Source organism: Pezoporus flaviventris, unplaced genomic scaffold (assembly GCF_033815535.1).
Source record: "Pezoporus flaviventris isolate CSIRO_AGI_PZ_B2104156 unplaced genomic scaffold, CSIRO_AGI_Pfla_v1 ptg000031l, whole genome shotgun sequence".
NCBI lineage: Eukaryota > Metazoa > Chordata > Aves > Psittaciformes > Psittacidae > Pezoporus > Pezoporus flaviventris.
In genome coordinates this window covers 52816368-52836192 of record NW_026892579.1, presented here as the reverse complement: position 1 = coordinate 52836192, position 19825 = coordinate 52816368, and the positions used below count along the sequence as shown (strand labels likewise).

General features: G+C 51.1%; 2 protein-coding genes across 2 annotated transcripts; both read left to right on the top strand.

Moving 5' to 3' along the window:
• The first annotated feature begins 473 nt into the window (after positions 1 to 473).
• On the top strand, positions 474 to 5309 carry NEIL2 (nei like DNA glycosylase 2). Its single transcript, XM_061461049.1, has 4 exons — positions 474 to 1085; positions 2144 to 2475; positions 3718 to 3914; positions 4388 to 5309. The coding sequence occupies exons 1-4, from the start codon at positions 948 to 950 to the stop codon at positions 4702 to 4704; spliced, it is 984 nt and encodes a 327-aa protein (XP_061317033.1). The 5' UTR covers positions 474 to 947; the 3' UTR covers positions 4705 to 5309.
• Positions 5310 to 7090: 1781 nt separating this feature from the next.
• Positions 7091 to 19431, top strand: FDFT1 (farnesyl-diphosphate farnesyltransferase 1). The gene is made up of 8 exons (XM_061461048.1): positions 7091 to 7244; positions 8246 to 8343; positions 12787 to 12970; positions 14730 to 14858; positions 15298 to 15489; positions 16103 to 16279; positions 16550 to 16702; positions 17729 to 19431. Exons 1-8 carry the CDS (start codon positions 7143 to 7145, stop codon positions 17948 to 17950), a joined length of 1257 nt encoding a protein of 418 aa, XP_061317032.1. The 5' UTR covers positions 7091 to 7142; the 3' UTR covers positions 17951 to 19431.
• Positions 19432 to 19825: the final 394 nt, after the last annotated feature.

Genomic DNA, 19825 nt, shown 5'->3' with positions numbered 1-19825 from the left:
TGTGCCTGGTAACACAGAGCCTTGTAGCTAGGTTAGAAGCTGAGCCTCTGGTCAGTGCTGGTCCCTGGAATTAGTCTGCAGAGGAAATTGGCACTATGGGATGAAAGCCAAACTGTGCTTCCTTTGTCCTTGAACCTGCTTTCTTGTACACCTAGTCCTGACAGAAGTCCTCACTGCAAGCAAATGTGGCTGGGATTTCATGCCAGAAATAACTCCTTATATATTGGTGTGACTTCCTGGAGGGACTTACAGGATGCTGTAGGATGGTGCTGCTTCATCTCTCTCTCATACAGCATCTTCTGATCCCAGATACTGCTAGTAGAGCATATAAATTCTCCTTAGCCCCCCCATGCTGTCGCAGTCAGCGGGGCGAGCAGCTGGTAAAGCAGGCGAAGAGGGTGAACTAACTCCAGTGCTGATCAGGGAGCAGCACTTGCCATGGTGGCATGGAAAGAACAGTGCGCTGGCCTGTTCTGGTTCATTAATATCTATGCAAGGTTGCGTCCTCCCTTTGTACTGGAACATCACAGCTTTAACTATTGGAGTTAGGTGAGCTCTCATTTCTGGTGAGGAGAGAGATGCTAAACACTCTAATTTAAGGTTCTCTGACTCCAGGGGAACCTGTGGTAGGAAAGAACTTCTGGAGAACCCCAGGCCATAATCCTGCTTATGGAGCAAAAAGTGCCATTAGAGCAGGTTGCTCAGGGCCTTATTTGATTGAATTAAGAATATCCCCAGGGATGGAAATTCCCCAACATCCCTGGGCCTGAAATGAACCTGTTTCTCTTCATGGACTTTGGCACAGTGTCTAGAGAAGGAAGATGGGGGTGAGGAAACTGTAGCAAGCTCAGTCTCTGAGTGGTTTTCTGTATTTGTGAGGTGCAACTTTCCTTCAAGTCTAGGGCACCAAGTGTGAAAAAGACCTGCTATTCCCTCAGCTGCTCAAGATGCCAGAGGGCCCATCCGTGAGGAAGTTCCAGCTGCTGACTTCCCCTTTTGTGGGACAAGTGGTGGTCAAGGTGGGGGGAAGCAGCAGGAAGATCAATGTGAATGACCTGAATGCGCTGAGGCTCCAGGAGTCCCAGGTGAGCTGTACTAAAGATGGATGCACTGGTCCATGACAAGTCTGAGGCAAACACCATTGTTCTGCATGAGTCACAGAAGGTGCATAACCTGAGAACAACACCAGGCTGGTGTTTGAGGTGGGCCACTGCTTTGTTTATAGCTAGAATAGGTGCATGTGATGAGAGAGATGTGAACACTCATTCTGGAGTACTGCTCTGTGGTGCAAAGTTTAGGATCAAGGTTAACTATGAGGAGAGGCTGTTGCAGTGATGTGGCTGGACATGAGAATGCCCAGAATTAGTTGCAGTTTTGAGTCGATTATGCTAATGCACTGGCTCTGTGCCTTTCAAGGGATGCAGAGTTGGTTTTGTTTAGAGCTATTTGTAGATGAAAGCTGGTCTCTTCAGTATGTGGCTGTCAGAAACAGCAGCCTTGTTCCCCTCAGCTGTGAACTTGCACAGTTGCTCACCTTACACCAGAGGGCAGGGTTTTTACCGGGTTGGGTTGAAATGTCTACACTGTGGGAGTTTGTGAGATAGTCACGCTGGGTCAGTCCTGCTGAGGGCTTCACTTTGCTGACTTCCCTCAGGCAATGACTTGGACTTGACTGACCAGGTGCTAGTGCAGCTTCACCTCTGATTACATGATAGTCTCAGCCAGGGGCACAGATGCAAGCCATTTAATAGTCATTTGTGGCTAGGCTGTGGCTTCAGAGCTACCTTTGAGTTAGTTCACCCTGTCCTGAGACACTTGAGGCCAGAACAAAGTGGGGAGGCAAATGAGAAGCAGTGGTGACAGACTTTAATCTTTGATCTTTGTCACCAGTGTCTGTCATAGGGTGTTTCTTTGGCCTGATAGGGGCCTCTGGGAGGGCTTCACGCTGCAGTGGCATTGGAATACCACGTGCTTCATGTAGACAAAGAAGGGGTGCTAAGAGAATGACTTCAGTGCTCAAATGCTAATGAATCCCATGTTCAGGATGGGGTGATGTGCCTTCTGTTTCAAAGAGGTTGTAGAAAGTAGTTACTTGTATGGAAACAGAGAGGGGTTCCTCAGTACATCACATCTTTTTCCTCAGGTTCATGGGAAGAACTTGTACCTGGCATTTGTGGCAGCTGGAGAGTCCTTAGGACCAGCTGCAGAAGAGACAGTGCTGCAGGGTGAGGCTGCTACCGGGGCAAGTCCTTCTGCTCAGGGAGGGCAGGGACAGGATTGTGTTCCACAGACACATCCTCAGGAGGAGGAGCTGCAGGAACCCCAGCACTCAGGACCTGAAGCCCCAGAAGCAGTAGAGGGTCCAGGCAACTGGCTGCGCTTCCACTTTGGCTTGTTTGGCAGCATTCGGGCAAACGAGTTCTCAAGGGCAAACAAAGCCAATAAGAGGGGGGACTGGAAGGACCCTGCACCCAGGTATTTAATGGAACTCTTACTAACTCTGCTTTCTCTCTGTGTCTCATTCTGGAGAGGCACTCTCTGCCTCAAACTAGATGTGTGTGTGGATGCTCTCAGCTCTGTCTATACACTGATAAGTCTTAAGATAAGTAGGTAGGAGAGATGGAATGGGTGGTTGTGTGGTGTGTTCAACCAGGGAATCCACAGCGCACTTGTGGTGTGCATGCTGCCTGTCAGCCTGGGGATCATAGTACCAGCTCTGTAAAGGTTTTTATTCAGAGAGAGAACTTTTAGGGCGCTGGACTGAATCATGCCCTGAAAATGCCAATTTCTCACAATTACATGTTTAAAAAAAAAGCATTGGGTAAATATCCTACATCTAGGGTGGCTGGAGCCACAGGCTGGAGCAATGCTGTCAAACGCAGCACTGTCTTGAAAACATGGGCTACAGTCTGTCCTAAGTCCCAGTGGAAGTGTCCTGGACAAGGGATAAGTACAGGAAGATGCTGTGGACTGCTCTTGTGAACTGTTTACCTCAAGTGGTTAGTAATGCACAAGGTAGGTCTGGCCTCTGTCTGTGGTGTCCTTGTTAGGGACACACTCCATGCCCTCCTATCCTGCAGTCTTTTGAAGGATTACTTTATTTCTATACAAGTAGTTTCAGCATCAGATGCCCTGATTTGTGGACCCTACTGCTGGAGCCCTTGGTCATCTGACTTGTCTGCTGGGGAGAGCTGAGGTGCTGATGTATCTTCCTGTCTGCTGCTGTCTCTTGGCTAGGGACCACAGGGCAGCAGAATGAACAACTGTGTGCAAGTTGTGTGGGTTCACAAGCAAGTTTCCTGGCTGAAATCATTAAAGAGGCTACCTTGTATTAAGATGATGGCCTAGAGTGTTGGAATGCTTGCTGTGACCCTGTGTGCCCAAGCAAGTGTGGTGATAAGCTGTAGGGAACGAATAGCTGGACTAGGGTACAGCTTTGATTCCTTCTTAAACTGTGGCAGTCTTCCTGCATGGGGGACTGGTACACGATGCCTCCCTGTCTCTCATGAGGATGCGTAGGCATGTGAGTGCTGATGCCTCGCTGTGTGCTTCTCCCTAAGCTTACATCATGTACAGGCTCTTTTCTCATCCTCTGGTAGCTTTTCATTCCATTGCTGTCTTTTTGTGTGCCAGAAAGTTTCTTCAGCCAGAACAGATTATAACAAATGGCTCAAGGATGTTTCTGATGAGAGACTTGAACTTCTCTGCTATTCCCAGGCTGGTTCTGTACTTTGAAAGTGGAGGCTTCCTTGTTTTCTACAACTGCCGAATGCACTGGTGCTCCTCTCCAAGGGCTGATCCTGCTTCTGACATCCTGTCTGGGGAGTTCCACCGTGGCCAGGCACTGGATGCCCTACGCTCGCCCAATCCCATATGCTACACGCTCTTAGACCAAAGATATTTTTCAGGGCTGGGTGAGTTCCAGGGCACAGCGGCCTCCAAGAGATGGAGGAAGGTGGGTGGGACGTCTGTAGATACAGAGCTGCATGTGTGAGCCTCCTTCTCCTTAGTCTATGGTTTCCGACTCATCCAGCTGAGGGTATGTGGTCTTCTCGCTGAGGACAAGGCTTGCAGCCTGTAACCACAGGCTTCAACTATGTGGGTGCACCGTGAGTCCAGTGGTGCAGTGCCCTGTGAAATGTCTTGGTTTGGGTGATTGGATTGGCTTGTACTTGTTGAAGAAAAGGTCTGCTTCCAGGGTTGTAGGAAGAGAACATCCTCCAGTCTGATCCCACCTGTAAACCTACTCTTCATATGCCACCTCTGATAATGGGAATGGTGTTGCTAGCTGTGATCCTTGAGGTAGAAGTCACAGGTTGGAGCTATAGGTCTGCATCTTCTTGGTAAGAAATATCCTTATTGTGTCCTAATTTCTGACTCTTTCCAGGGAACATCATGAAGAATGAGGTCTTGTACCTGGCCAAGATCCATCCATTAACACAAGGCACTTTCTTGGAGCTCTTGGATCTGGAACGTCTGCTTGACTGTGCCATTCAGTTCAGCTCTGACTGGCTGCAGGACAAGCTGCATGGGAGAAAGCTGCACCTTCAGATATATCAGAAGGAGCACTGTCCTCTTGGGCATGCAGTGATGAAGGAAACTCTTGGACCGTCGGGTTGCTGGAAAAGACTTACATGGTGGTGTCCTCAATGCCAGCCTAGAGTGCTATCAGGCGATGGGGATCCTTCCCCAGGCACCGAGTGACCTGCCCTTGTGTTCCTCCTTTCCTGGAGGGTGTCTCTTGGTTATTGTGGGAAGGTCTTCATGGTTTCTTTGAGGCTGTTGAGTTTGCTCTTCAAGGACAGAGAGCTGGCAGAGTTGAGTGCTCAGTGAAGGTTACAGGAATCACTCTGTGCCTCTGGATGCAAAAAGGAAAGCAGTTGCACGTGTCTGTTGGGTTTTTGTTACAGTGATACAACAGTGTAAACAGAAATATTTTGGTCACCCTGTTTGGACTACAGCGAATGGAAAGCATAGGAGGTCAGGCAGGTGATTCCTGGGGTCTGAAAAGCTCCTACCTCTTGGTCCTGCTATGGGTGCAATGGCTTATGGTGGAGTTGGCAGAAAGGAGCATATCCTTCTGCCTGAACAGCTTGATTGACTCACTACTGGGTAATCCTGCCTCTGTACCTGTGTGCTGGGCTATGATTAGGTGTAATTAGATGTGGCTGTTCCCTCTTTCAGCTCTTGCATGAACAGCTGCCTCCATCCCATGGGAAAAAATAAACCTCAGCAGTGCTTGGTGGAGCTCATCTCTGCCCCTGCAGATTTTAGTTCTGTGGCAAACTGCCAATTCACTTAAAAATAAATCATTAAAAATGCTGTGCTTGTGACAGGGATTGCATAAACCTCATTACCTCCAAAATAACTTGAAAGCAGAAAGGTTTGGAAATAGGGATGGTATGAATCCCTCCTTTGTTTGGCTGTGTGTCTGTCTGTGTAGTAGGCAGGAGCTGTTGCTGTTTACTCTCCCAGTATTTGAGTTTATTTTGACAATAGATTGCTGACTTGAAGAATAAAAGCTGAAGTTAGAACCAGTAATGTTCATCTGAAGTTCAGTGTCTTGTCTTGGTAGTTTCTTGCCTGAAAGCTGAGATGTACAGGGGAATTCCAGCATTTGGTGCTGCCCTGTAGAGGATGGAACCAGCAGTTTTCCCCAGCTGCTTAAGCATGGGTCAACATCAGAACTGTTCTCAAAGAATCATAGAATCAGCTGGGTTGGAAAAGACCTTGAAGATCAACAAGTTCAACCCTTACCCCAGCACTGCCAAGTCCACCACTAAACCATGCCACTGAGGACCTCATCTACACGGTTTGTGAACACTTCCAGGGACTATGACTCTACCACTGCCCTGGGCAGCCTGTTCCAAAGCCTGACTACTGTTTTGGAGAAGAAATTGTTGCTACTATCCAATCAAAACCTTCCTTTGTGCAGCTTGAAGCTGTTACCTCTTGTCCTGTCACTTGTTACTTGGGGGTTAGTCTCTTCTCCCACCTCACTACAACCTCCTTTCAGGCAGTTGAGAGTGGTAAGGTCCCCCTTGAGCCTTCTCTTCTCCAGACTGAATACCCCCCGTTCCTTCAGCCATTTCTCATCAGACTTGTGCTCCAACAACTTCACTGCCGTTCTCCGGACCTGCTCCAGCACCTCAGTGTCTTTCTCGTACTGAGGGCCCAGAAGCAAACATAGTATTTATGGGCACATGATCTAAAGGTGGCTTGCACATCAACAGGGTGTGCTGGAGTTGAACACCTCAGCGGTAGGCTGTTTCCCAGGGTTGCACAGCCTCTCCCATGTGAACTGTGCTGCCTTTGAGTGGTTGCAGGTTATGGGATTGATAATCCAGTTAATGGGGTTATGGTGCCAAGGGAGATGGTTAATGTCAGTGCAAGCATGGAACTGAGACGCGGTAATGTCAGTACCCTTCTAAACCAGAAAACAACACACACACGCAAGAACCTCCAGCAGATAGAGCTCCCATTGTTGAGGATGACATAGCAGCTCCTAGGTGTCTGGAGGGTGCTGGAGGCCAGGTTGGATGGGGCTTTGAGCAACCTGCTATAGCAGGTGTCCCTGCCCATGGCAGGGGTTGGAACTGGGTGGGCTTTAAGGTCCCTCCCAACCCAAACCGTTGTGACTCGTGGTGAGCCAAACGCACAGAGCCGGCAGCGGTCTCATGCCAGCTCACAGCAGGCTGGGGTGATCCTGCCGAGAGGAGGGTGGCACCAGAGAACTGCCGCTAAGGGGACAGGGGGTGCCTTAAGCAAGCGAGCACCTTCAGGCCTGCAGCGGGGATGGAACAAGGAGGCTCCGCCGCGGCCCGCACTCCTTGGCCCGCCCGCTTCCCCCGCCACCTTCCCGCTCCGCCAGCGCCGCGCGTGTGGCGACGCGCGCCGCCACCCAATCAGCGCTGGCCGGTGGCCGTCACACCAGCCTCGCCGCCCTTCTATTGGCTGGAGCTCCCCTGGTGCGAGCGCCCCTCTGCCAATAGGCGTCCAGCCGGCCCACCGAGCGATGGGACGAGAGCGCTGATTGGCGGAGAGGCGGGGCAGAGGCGGCCTCGCCCAGCTCCGGTTAAGCGCCGGTTTGTGGATAGAGGGGGGGCGGTGGCGGCGGGAGTGCGCTCGGCGGTGGTGACCCCATGGAGCTGCTGAAGAAATGGCTGGGCCACCCCGAGGACATCTACAACCTGCTGCGGTTCAAGATGGGCGGCTACCGCGCCGTCATGCCCAGGGTCGACCCGGTGAGCGGGACGGGGTGTGGTGACAGGCGGGGGATGCTCGTTGTTGTCAGCGTCGATCGGGCGGTGCACGGTGCCCGGGGGGAGGCGGGGGATGCGGTGCTGCGGGGCCGGGACGGGGAGAAGGGGAGGAGGGGAAGGATGAGGGGGGGGGTTATCATCTCCCTGCGCGGTCGCGGCGTTGCCGTAGGCAGCACCGGCCAGGTGTCAGCCGTGGGCAGCATCGGCTCCGTGTGCCCGGCGCGGTATCGGAGCATCCCGGGTGTTGCAGCGGCTCGGGCCTAATTCATTGCTCGGGGTCCGGGTATCGCACCGGCTCCTAGTTTCCCAGCAGCGGGTCTTGCATTACCGTGCATCGCACCGGTTGCAAGCGACGCACGGGCCTGGTGCATTGCACGGGACCGGGACTTTACCCTGTTCCTGCTCTCGGCAAGCACTGCACCGGCTCTGGGCATCGCACAAACCCGGTGACCCGATCTCGATGCTTCCCGTGCATCACACCGGCTCCGGGCACTGCACGTCCCGGGTGCTCCGCACCGGCTTCGTTCATCCCGTGCGTTGCATGGCTCCGGGCATCACATGAGCCCGGTGCTGCACCTGCCTCAGGCTTTCCATGCATTGCTGGGGGCCGGTACCCTGCGTGCATCGCACCGGCTCCGGCCACCGCGCGGTCCTGATGCTCTCCATGTATCAGCGTTCCTCAGACGGGGCGGGCACGGAGCGGGTTAAGGGGCGGGCAGCGGGCGGTCCTGGGGGGCGGAGCGGGCTGCAGCCCCCTGCCACCGCTGCCCGCCCCGATGGCGGCCAGCACCAAAGCGGTGTTCCTCTTGAAGCGGGCTCTGGCCCTTTCCCCGTCCCCACCGCGGGGTCCCCCTCGGGCTGTGGGGCGGCTGCGGGGCCGCGGGCGGCGCACTCAGCAGCACGGGGTCCCTGCGGCGCCCCTGGCCCCTCCGCCGGCTGCCCCCCGCCTTCAGCCGCCCCCCGGCACCGCGCTCTGCCTGCAGGACTCGCTGGAATGTGGGCTCCGCACCTGCTATCGGTACCTCAACCAGACCAGCCGCAGCTTCGCCGCCGTCATCCAGGCTCTAGACGGAGAGTTGCGGTGAGCGGGGGTCCCGGGCGGGAGGCTGGGGATGGTGGTGGGGGTAATGCACCCCCCGAGGATGCAGGGCTCCCCGGGAGGGGTGGGTGCGACGTCTGCCCAACAGCGGGGCTCCCTAAGAGGTGGTGGGTGCAGTGTTCCCCCTCTAATGCCGAGGTTCCCCATGCAGTGCCCCCACATACTATGTTCTTTACGTGAGCCACTGCACAGCCCTCCCTCTTCCCCCCTGTGCCTCAGGGGTGCTGTGCTGAGCAGCGCTGGTTGGAGATGCTCAGGGCAGCCCCACCCCGTGCAGCGGTACGTGGGGTTTCTCACGTCCAAGCTGCCTATCACACATGCTCCCCCCCGCCAGCCACGTTCCTGGGGGCTGGCACTGCAGCTCCTCGGCCAGCAGATGGTTAAACAGCGGCTGGCCCTGTGTTGTTAGTGATACCCTGGGAATGTGCCCTGGCAGTGCCAAGGCTGGGCTTCGGGAGGAGGTGAGAAACATTCCGGGGCTGACCAAGGGTCTGGATCCTGCCTGAAAGATGCTTTTGGAAGCAGCTGCCTCAAAACCTGTTCAGTCATTGGGTGGGCTTGCTGTACACTTCTTTTTTTGCTGTACAAATATTGCTGTTGCGTGCAGGAAAGTTTCAGACAGTAGTAGTAGCGGAGGATGCAAAGCTCAGCTGGCCTGGGGCCTCGTGGCATATATATATGCTGTCCATAATTCCTTGTATTTGTACGGTGACTACTGACTTCAGTATATAGGTCTCTTTTCAGTTAATCCCAAACTGGGTTAGTCATCAAAATGGGCAGTTTCTGTACTGGATACATCTAATGATGTGGTTGTGGCTCTGCTGGGCAGTTGTAGGCACTGTACACTGGGTTAGCTGTTGGGTTTCTGAGCTCTGGTTTGGCTTTTGGGATGGTTCCCCATAGCTGTTGTCCAGTGTTTATGAATTGGTGTTTGCAGCTTGTTTTACAGGAAAGGCAAAGAAATGTAGTGGTTTGGCAGGGGATGTGTGGAAAGGTACAACTGAGGCCAAGAATTAAGCTTTTTTTTCCATGCTTGTACATTAGCTAATGTAGAAATTGGGAGAAAAAATAAAAGGCTACTCAATAAAACATCCCGAATCCTGTTGGCAATGTCAGTTAAGTGGTGTGCTTGCCTTCATATTCCTTTGGTTGTCTTTCTCATCTCTCTTTTCTGTTCTTTAATCCTTGCTTTGCAGCTTGCTGGGATCAGGAAGGTGCCATCCCTCAGGCACAGAAACTTATGCCTGGCATCCTAGACATGCCATTGCCAGCCTAGGGCTCTGCAGGGATTGCTGCCGAATTACAGCTGGCTCTGTAGCCCTTCGGAAGAAACTCGTTTTTGAAACACAGTGGCTCCGCTGAAAAGTTAAGGACGAAAGAGGGAAATGCAAAATAGGGAGAATATAGAAACAGGCAGATCAGCAGCTTACTGAAGGAATTAATTTTCTGGATCACCTCAAAGTGTGAGGTGATCATTGTGCTTTCACTGATGTTAACCCCACTAGGGGGTAAACTGAACCTCTGTGGTTATAAACTACTGAATACCAGCCTCTGTTCTTGCTGGCTGAATGAGCTGGGGGTATAGGGTTCAAGCATTGAAACAACTATATTGTGCTGACAAACACAGCACTGCTCAGGGTCTGCTCCTGAGCACAGTGTCCTGTGCCACAGCCTGGTCTCCTCCCCTGCCCCAGCTTTGTTTGTGGCTTCTTTGGAGTGAAATCACCTTGTTGGCAGGCTCCTGCTCCCTAGTTCCAATCACTGCTCCCAGGAGAGCTTCTGTGCATCCCCCAAGGGCTGCTGGAAAACAGAGCTTACAGATGAGTGCTTGAAGCCATGCTTCCCTGGCCAGGGTATTGGTAGTTGAGTTAAATGTCTGATTCCTTCTTGTTTTTCTTTCTTGGCCCCATAAACTGTGTGTTTTGTTGGCCAAGGCCCTGTTGCTCCATGCTTAGGGCGTTTTCTTGGAAGGTGGGAGGCTCAAAACTGCAGCTTCCATCAGCAGCTGAGCCAATGTCATAACTTCTGGTGTGGGCAAGGAGTTACGAGACAACACCACAGCTCCTCTCCTGCTGGTGGAGCAGAGGGATGCTCCTGCCTTGTCCTGGTGCCTGTCCCTGGGACCCTTCAGCATCAGTCTCTGCAGGTTCAGCTGCTTTGTGGAAAGGACCAGCTTTGTGCTGGTAGAGAGTGAATGCAGTGACAAGGGGAAAGGAGACCTCCTCACCTGGGAAGGGGGAGCTGCACCTAAGAGCTTGAGCCCCGAGATGAAACCAGGCTTGCTGTTGGGAAGTGGGCACTTCAGTTCTGCAGAGGAGAGGTAATGCCAGTGTTTTCTTCTAGCAGTGTCACACAGGTTTCCTGGTGAAGACTGTGTGGCTTTGGTTAGCCTCCTGTCATCTCCATGGATCTGAAGTTGGAGCCCAACTGGGATCATGGTGCTTGGGAACCCTGCAGAGAAATGGAGAGCTGCAGGCAGACAATGCTTAGTGCGTAGTTGTTTTTATGATCTTATATTTCATGCAATCATAGAATAGTTTGGGTTGGAAGGGACCTTTAAAGAACATCTAGTCCAACCACACTGCAATAAGCAAGGACATCTTCAACAAGATCAGGTTGCTCCCAGGCCATGAGTGTTTCCAGGGATGGAGCATCTACCACCTCTGTGCTACCTGTTCCAGTGTCTTACTACCTTCATCATAAACAATTTCTTCCTTTCATTTGCCCAAATCACCACGGAGCTAAATTCAGTATATGATGGAAGCTAGGGATGGAGTTAAGGTTTGGATGCAGAAGTGGGGTTAAATGAGTGTTTCAACTGTTCTGGATTTATTGCTTCCCTTGGCATGGTGTCAGCGTGAGAAGTACTTGTAGGATGGCTGTTGAGGTTCTGCTCTGCCTTTCTTGGTTGCTGCTGAAAGGGGGTAGGAGTCCTGGGCCCTTGCCTCATGTCCCATGAACCTTTGCAGCTTGGTTGAAATGGAAAAACTCAGTTGTGCAAAGGAGCAGCAGAGCACAAGAGAGCTGCTCCTGAGCCCTGGGGTGTGTATTTTGATGGAGGTATTAAATACTCTTTAATTAAGGAAAAATTGCCAAATTTAACAGCATTGGCTCCAAAAGCCAGTCAGTTTTCCCTGGCTGGTTAATCACCGCTTGCGTGGTGTCATTCAAGGAAAGCAATGCTTTTGCCTGGTAATTAGCATTTAAGCAGTCCAAGCTGGTTTCTGTTTGTTAAGCAATTAATAAACGCATCATCTCCTTAATGTATCATTGTGGTCATTTAGAGCTAGGGGATTATTTTATATAAGTTGTAGAGTTGGAACCAATATTTCTTGCCATCAGGGCTTTTGTCTTTGCTTCATCAGCAGAAGTGTGGAGCCTGGATGGGGGAAGGCAGGAATAGGGAAGGCAGAGGCAATGGGATGGAGAGGGGAAGTGGCTTTCCAGTAGCTTCCTGCTGGGGTGCTAGGATATGTGGGCTGGTTCTGGTGTCTTGCATGTGGAGATATAAAATACAGGGTGGTTTTGGCTCTATTCCAGTCTTAATGTTCCTGTTTCCTAATGTTCCGGTAAGGCACCCCAGACAGGGTAAAAGGGTGCTGGGTGCAGAGAAGAGGAGGTGATAGGAAAATTACACCAGCTTTTTCCCTTCCTTATTTTGCATTTGCTTTTCCCAGTACACTGACTTCAGGCTCTGTCCTCTGGGTTCTAATGAATGCTGGCCTTGCTTGCAGGCTTGGATCTTGCTTGCGAGGCTGGATCTGGCTGTGCCCTGCCTTTCCCTTCCCCGGTGTACGCATCTTAGAAAGCCAAAAGCCATGCCATAGTTTCCTGCAGGAAGGAAAGGTTTTCCTAATGCAGCTCTCACAGCAGTCAGCCTGTGGGGAGTTTGTGTGGAGGCACCACTGTTGCTCAGAGCACAGGTTCAAGAGATGATGAGCAAGGTAGGTGGGAGGTGCTGCTGGTGGTGCTTTCCATCCCTAACCTGCTCCTCTGACCCTGGGATGTGAGCAGCATGTTTCTAATGCATCTGTTTTACTTTCCTACACTGCAGGGGACAGTCACTGTCCCCATATGAGGGCTGGGGAAGCTGACATCTGGGATATAGTTGAAGATACCCCTGCCCATTGCAGGGAGGTTGATTTAAGTGACCTTTAAAGGTCCCTTTCAACCGAAACCCATGATTTGAAGCAGGAGGGATTATATGTGGGCATCCCTTGACCAAAGCAGTACTGTATCACCTGAAATGTTAGAGTAGATTTTGCTGGAAGTGCTTCCATGTTCCAGAGGCATCGGCAACCTAGCAGTGCCAGTGTGTATCATATTGAGCTTTCAGTGCTTGCTGAAGGCTGTGATTAATCTCAGCTATTTGTCCTGCCTAATAGGCAATCCCAAGTAAGGGATTGTTTTTTCTCCTCCCCCCAGACATGCCGTCTGTATATTCTACCTAGTTCTCCGTGCCCTGGACACTATAGAGGATGACATGACAATCAGCTTAGATGTGAAGGTTCCAATGCTGCACGAGTTTCACTCCTATCTCTACCAACCAGAGTGGAAATACATGGAGAGCAAGGAGAAGGACCGGCAGGTGCTTGAAGACTTCCCAACGGTAAGGCATCCACCTCCTTGCTTCAGCTGCCTTGTGTCACCTTTCTGTGCATGGTTGTCCCTCTACACTAAGTCTGCCTATGCCTGCTGAGGTTGTGCAGCCCCTGGTGAGCCTGTAGTTCATCATTTGCACATGGGGCTGGATGCAGAGCTGGAGTAAGAAACCCAAATACTGTGCAACTCTCTCAGTGAGAGTCTGGCTGTGGAGAAGTGCCAGCTTTAGAAAGTGGCTTTTTGCCTCCCCTGTTGGAAGATTAAATGACCATCACCTTGCAGAGAGCGTTTTGGACTGGGCACTCTGCATTACCTGGGTTGGGTGTCCTGTACTCCTAGGAGAGGAGGGAATCTTCTCTGGGATTTGGCTTATGGATGGGCAGCATTTGTGGTGGTCCTGCAAGATCTGCCCTAAAGCTACAGTATTCTTGCAGACCTTTGCCATGTATATAATCATAGAATCATGGAATGGTTTGGTTTGGAAGGGACCTTAAACCTCATCCAGTTCAAACCCCCTGCCACAGGCAGGGACACCTTCCACTAGACCAGGTTGCTCCAAGACCCATCCAACCTGTCCTTGCACACTGCCAAGGATGGGGCAGCCACAGCTTCTATGGGCAACCTGTGCAGGGCCTCACCACCCTCACAGGGAAGAACTTCTGCTTAAGAGCTCATCTCAATCTCCCCTCTGTCAGGTTAAAGCCATTCCCCCTTGTCCTGTCCCTACAGGGCCTTGTAAAATGTGCCCCTCCAGCTTTCTTGTCGGCCCCTTCAGGCACTGGAAAAATAAACAGTGTGTATTGCACTTTGTTGTTGTGTCTTGGTGTGTATGTGTTATTCACTTGGGCAATGTGAGTTCATGATCAAGTATGATTTGGTTCTAGTAATGTTTCATAGAGGTGTACTTGCAGGGTGTGCTTCTCCGTGTAGTAAATTGAAGCAACTGAGACAGAAGCAGAGTCAATATGCTTATTTTATAGACAGACTATTTTACAGGGCAAGGACATGCCAGCAGCTGTGGATAGAGTTGGGAAGGGAGCCTGGATCCATGCTGGGGTCTGAGCTGTAGTCAGTCAGACTGCTGTCACTATGCTGTCACACCTGCTGGGCTGGCTGCAGTTACCCACTATAAATAAGTAATACAGTATTAAATAATAAATTAGCAATAAAAAACCCGTAGCTTAGCACAGTAATAGAATAAAGCTTCGCACTACAAAACGCAATGCTCCTCAGTTTTGGGAAGGGGAGGATGCACTTTTTTGTTTTCAATGTGAAAGCAATTGATTCACTGAGTCATGTTAGTGAATATGCAGAAGGAGGATTTCACACTCTTTAAGTTGTTTGGTGCCTTTGCAGTTGTGCAAAATTCACACTGTGAAGCCAGAGCTGTTCAGGAGAACAGAGTACCAGAAACCTCCCCTGTCTTTCCCGTGGTTGCTGTGATGGAATGCTCTCACAAACTACAAAAGAACCCCCAACTGTGCACCAAGTGTAGCTACTTCTGTGCTGCAACTCCTGGATGATACAGTCAAGGCCTGAACCTTCCCAAAGATACTGCTGTGTCTGATCTACTGCCAGAGACCATACTGAGAACAGATGGAGCCTGTGCTTTAAGGGCCTTGAAACGACTTTTGGTTGTGGGAGTTGTCCTGTATCTCCAGCCAGGGTGGGATAAGAGCCTCGTAAACAGCCTTTTTCTTATTCCTTAATAAATGTTGAACCCTGCTGGTTTTTTGTTTTCTTCCTCGTGGTGGTTTGTGCTGCAGATCTCCATGGAGTTCAGGAACCTGTCAAAGGTCTACCGGGATGTGATCTCAGATATTTGCCACAAAATGGGTGTTGGGATGGCAGAGTTCTTGGAGAAGAAGGTGGACTCTCAGCATGAGTGGGATAAGGTAAGTCAGCTTGGACAGAGGAGTGGACTGAATGTAAGATCCACTTTGTCGCTGTGGGAAGAGGGTTCAGCTGGATGAGGAAAACTGTGGGCTTGGGAGGGCTTTGAGAGACTGCTGGTCGTGTGGGTAATGGGAGCATGGCGTGGCTTGTTGGTGTTACCTGTCAGCATGTGTTTGGGGTGACCCACTGCATCAGCTTGTTCCCCTGTGGGTGGTTCATTTGGCGGGTGGCAGCAGAGTGGCAGCTTGGTGGGACATGGTGAGGTGTTTGCTGGGTATGGGAAAGCTGAGATGTCCCAGGAAGGGCTGTGAGAACTTGCAGAACATGTACTCTCAATGACTTCTGAGCATCAGTTTTGTAAAGCTCACTGTGGTAAATAGCTTGTAACTGCTTTTACCTTGTTTTGTTCCTGCCCCTTCCCCTCTTGGTGCCTCTCAGTATTGTCACTACGTTGCTGGGCTGGTGGGAATCGGCCTTTCCCGTCTCTTCTCTGCATCAGAGCTAGAAGATGCTATTGTTGGACAGGACACAGAGCTGGCGAACTCCATGGGCCTCTTCCTGCAGAAAACCAACATCATCCGGGACTATCTGGAAGACCAGATGGAGGGAAGGGAGTTCTGGCCCAGAGAGGTGAGGGAGAGCACTGTCTTAGGGTGAGGTTCCTGCTGTGCCTCTTTGGGAAATACACTGAGACTGAAAGTGCTGTTGCTACTCTGATACTGTGAGTTGCATCCTCTTGTTAGAAGAATTCACGCTGGAATTGCCTTTGAAATACCCAAATCTGGTTTTTTTTTTCCTCTGAAGTTGGCGTCCCTTGTCAGTCTTTCACATTTCTGTTGGAGAACTCTGATGGATGGAGCCAACCATCCATGTTTCTCAGGACACCCATCTTAGGAAACCATTATAGGGTGCACAGTGGAAGGTGGACAGCTAAAATTGTATTGTCTCTCAAGTCTGTTTAGGTCAAAGTTAACAGGAGAGACTTGATGGTCTGCTTTAATCTTATTAGATCTGACAGTAAAGCTGTGCTGCATAAGATTGCTCCTATTGATTGTACATCTTGATAATAACAGTTCCTGTAATTTCACAATCTTCCTTCTTTTCTTGAGCTTAGTAAGCCCTTCAAGGCTTTTGTGAGTCTCTGGTGGTTCGTGTTGGTCTCCCAGACCTCAGAGTATTATTGATGTCACTCTTACAGCATGAATGTACCCTCCAACTTGTGAATCCTTATCTCTGTGTTTAGGTTTGGAGCAGATATGCAAAGAAGCTCTCGGATCTTGCCAAACCAGAGAACATCGATATGGCTGTCCAGTGTCTGAATGAGCTCATCACCAACGCCCTCCACCACGTCCCTGATGTCCTCACATACTTATCCCGCCTGAAAAACCAAACTGTCTTCAACTTCTGCGCTATCCCCCAGGTGAGTTATGTCTTCAAGTGGTTCTTCATCATCTGCAGCCCAGCTGATAAGAAGTTGGAGGTGAAGGACGTTATGTATCATGTTGGTATTAGCCTGCTTTATTCTCTGTCTCTTCTCTCTCTTCCTTCTTTCCTGGTACCTACTCTTTCTGCTGTTGGTGAGATTGTGGCTCCTCTCCAGGGTGTCTTAGCATCAATTTCAGTACAGCCGAGGTTACTCCCTTAGCAAGCTCCTCACAATGTGGTAAGGGCTCTTTGTGTTTCTCCTCAGGTGATGGCTATTGCCACATTGGCTGCCTGCTACAACAACAAGCAAGTGTTCAGGGGTGTAGTGAAGATACGAAAGGGACAAGCCGTCACTCTCATGATGGATGCCACAAACATACAAGCTGTCAAAGCCATCATGTACCAGTACGTGGAAGAGGTAGGTTGAGCAGTTTGAGAAATTGCTGGCTGTTCCCATCTTCATTTCTGGTGTGAAACTGGGAAGACACATGAATCTGTTAATCCTCTCCTTACATCTCGTAGTTCAGTGGTGGCAGGGAACAGTGACCTTCAAGTGGTTTTGGCCTGGACCAAACTGGGTGCTTGGTCTGAGAGGCAGAGACTGAAGTCCTGCCTTCCTGATGGAGAACCAGAGTAGTCAGATCTGACAGCACCTGGGCTGAATAGGCACAGAGGACCTTTCCCAGAACACACTTCTGAACAGGTTGCATCACATCCATATGGGCTGCTTGAAAACAAGTGAACCCTCTTGTTTTCTTGGTGTCTGTACTTGCAGCTGACAGGATGATGTGGTGGTTGTGCTCCACAGCCAACAGTAAATAAGGACAGCTCTTTACAGTTGCTTAAAGCAGTGGGACTCCTAGCTTGAGGGTACTGTGGAGGTTAAAAGTTCACAACTGGTGGTTGTTTTCATGGGAATATAAAACAGCAACTCAAAAACAAATCCAGCAAGGGGTGTTAAATAAAAAGACATTGCTTCTGCACCAGGGAGACCCCAAAACGGGTTACTAGAGATCCCTTTGTGGGCTGGCCACCCTCATGGCAAGGGACACCTCGGCACCTTAGCCAAAAAGAGGGTCTCTGCTCATTCACACCTCCCTATGCCCTATGCAGACAAGTATTTCACTGCAGTGAGGATTGCGGGGCAAGAACCCCTGGTTCCAACAACACTGCTCGTGATTGTGAGATTATGTCTGGCGTGGTTCATCTCCCGTCATGGGGTGCCCTCAAGAGGCTGCTTGGCTTAGTGCACTTCTCAAGGGAAATGGATCTTGGCCCTATCCAGGCATCCCTTGCAGCTGGTCCTTGCTCTGTGACAATCCACTGCTGAGGTTGTTCTTGAGTACATGGTAGCCCTTAACATTTGCCCTTCCACCCAGTGGTCCCATTTGCCTTTTGAACCTCGGGTGGGAGCCATAACTCTTCCTTCCTCCCTCCTCCTCAGATCTACCAGAAGATCCCAAGCACAGACCCATCATCCAACAAGACTCAGCAGATCATTGCCTCCATCCGCGCCATGAGCTTACCCAACGGCCCCATGGCCTCACGCCACCACTATTCCCCCATCTACCTGTCGTGCGCCATGCTCCTGGCTGCACTGAGCTGGCAGTACCTCAGCACCATCTCCAAGGCCACCGAGGACTATGTCCAGGCGGGAGAGAACTGATGGGCAAAGGCGGGCGGGGGGAAGAGATGGTCGGACATGGGCAGCAGAGGTAGGAGGCTCCTCATCCCCTGCTGGTGGGGATGGCCAGGCATCGGGGTGCCATGGGGCCTGTATGGTGATAAGGACAGGACACCGGTGAGCTGTAGCCCAGGGCAGTGGTGCAGCATTGCCAGGCTCTGCTCCTCACCGCCCTTGCTGTCTGCTTGGATGGTTACAAGCACTAATCAGAGTCCTGCTGTTTGGGGTTGAAGATTTTTTCCCTTCTTTCCTGTTGGATGGTTTCCTTGAATCTTTTTCTTTTTGGTTAGGATGGTTTTAAATAGAAAATCCAGTTGCCTCTTCCCTTTTGCTTGAGATGCGAGACGCCTTTCCAGCTCAGAGCTGAGGAAAACCACTTGGATTTTGCCTCCCTTTCTTAAGCAGCCTCTTCCCTGTTGCCCCTGGTGCCTGCTCCACACTGGAAGGGTGCTCCTTCAGCCAGGAGGGCAACATGCTTCCTTACCCAGGGAAAAAGCTATGGCCACCTTCTGGCCCTCAGCCCAGGCTGGTTGACATCCTGCAGCCTGGAAACAGAGGCAATCTTTACATTTCTGTTCTTGTACTGAAGGAGGCTGCTAGACTTGAAACAAGCCCTTTTAATGTTAAATACGTAGGAGGAGGGGTGCTCTGTCCACTTTAATGTGCTTCCAGCTGGAAGCCACATGTTGCAGCTTCCCTGCCCTCTAGCAGATGGCACCCTGCACTTGCAAAGCTTCGTGTCTGAGCATGGGGAGGTGGTTAAAATGAGAAGGGAGCTGCCTGTTTGGTCCTAAGCTAACAACCCCATGCCTGGCTCCACTGCAGGCTCTGGGCTCTGCAGCACTTCTTCAGCCCAAGGGATAGGAGCAGCATCATAGCAGCAGTGCTGGGTGCCTGTGCAAGGCAGGAGGGTGAGGGTTTGCACTGTGCTGGCCCTTCTGGGATGTGTTTTGGGGGGCCTTAATGCACTGGCCAGCCTGAAAGGCAGCAGCACTCCCTGCTGTGGGCTCGGAAGGCTTGAGCCACTGAGATGGCCAGGGTGGATTTCCCTGGCCTGCTTGGCTCTGGCTTCGAGTGATGCTTTGGGTTTGATGTGCAAGCTGTGTTCTGAAACACATCAGGCCGGATGTCCTTTGAGAGGAAACAGCACTTTAATAGCAAGTGTTTTCCTGGGGTGGATTTTTGTTACCAGGGTCCCTACCCACCCCCTGTAAATGCTGCTTTGCTTTTGTGAAGGGAAGGACAGCCCGTCCTGGTGCAGGACAGAGCTCTTTCCACAGAGCAGTTTGGTGCCTGTGCAAGGCCAAGCCCCTGGGGCCAGACTGTTACTCAGAAGGAGAACCCCTACTCCGCAAATACTGATGTACATAGTTTTAAGCTGTTGTTGAAAAGAAACTTGCGGTAGCTCTCTTTGTGCAGCTTCCCATCTTGTTGGGATTAAAAGTTTTCTTTGGGAAAAAAAAGAATTTGGTCCTTTTTTTAGCTGTCATTTCACACTGGTACTTCCCCACCATGTCACAAGTTGCAAGCCCTCTGCTAAGATGAAATGCAAATCAGAGAGTCACAGGATGGGTTGGAAGGGACCTTAAAGCTCATCCAGTTCCACCCCCTGCCACGGGCAGGGACACCTTCCCCTAGACCAGGTTGCTCTGAGCCCTGTCCAAGCTGGCCTTGAACATTGCCAGGGCTGGGGCAGCCACAGCTTCGCTAGGGACCCTGTGCCAGGACTTCACCACCCTCACAGGGAAGAACTTCTGCCTAAGATCTCATGTCAACCTCCCCTCTGTCAGGTTAAAGCCATTCCCCCTTGTCCTGTCCAGGATTCTCCAGATTTCTTTGTGGCCCCTCTATGCACTG

Excerpts from the sequence above, each read along its gene's own strand:
- NEIL2 (XM_061461049.1), top strand. The coding sequence starts at position 948 with ATGCCAGAGGGCCCATCCGTGAGGAAGTTCCAGCTGCTGACTTCCCCT. Across the intron at positions 1,086-2,143 it reads TGAGGCTCCAGGAGTCCCAG|GTTCATGGGAAGAACTTGTA; the intron begins GTGAGCTGTACT and ends CTTTTTCCTCAG. Across the intron at positions 3,915-4,387 it reads AAGATATTTTTCAGGGCTGG|GGAACATCATGAAGAATGAG; the intron begins GTGAGTTCCAGG and ends GACTCTTTCCAG.
- FDFT1 (XM_061461048.1), top strand. The coding sequence starts at position 7,143 with ATGGAGCTGCTGAAGAAATGGCTGGGCCACCCCGAGGACATCTACAAC. Across the intron at positions 14,859-15,297 it reads CTCAGCATGAGTGGGATAAG|TATTGTCACTACGTTGCTGG; the intron begins GTAAGTCAGCTT and ends GGTGCCTCTCAG. Across the intron at positions 15,490-16,102 it reads GGGAGTTCTGGCCCAGAGAG|GTTTGGAGCAGATATGCAAA; the intron begins GTGAGGGAGAGC and ends CTCTGTGTTTAG.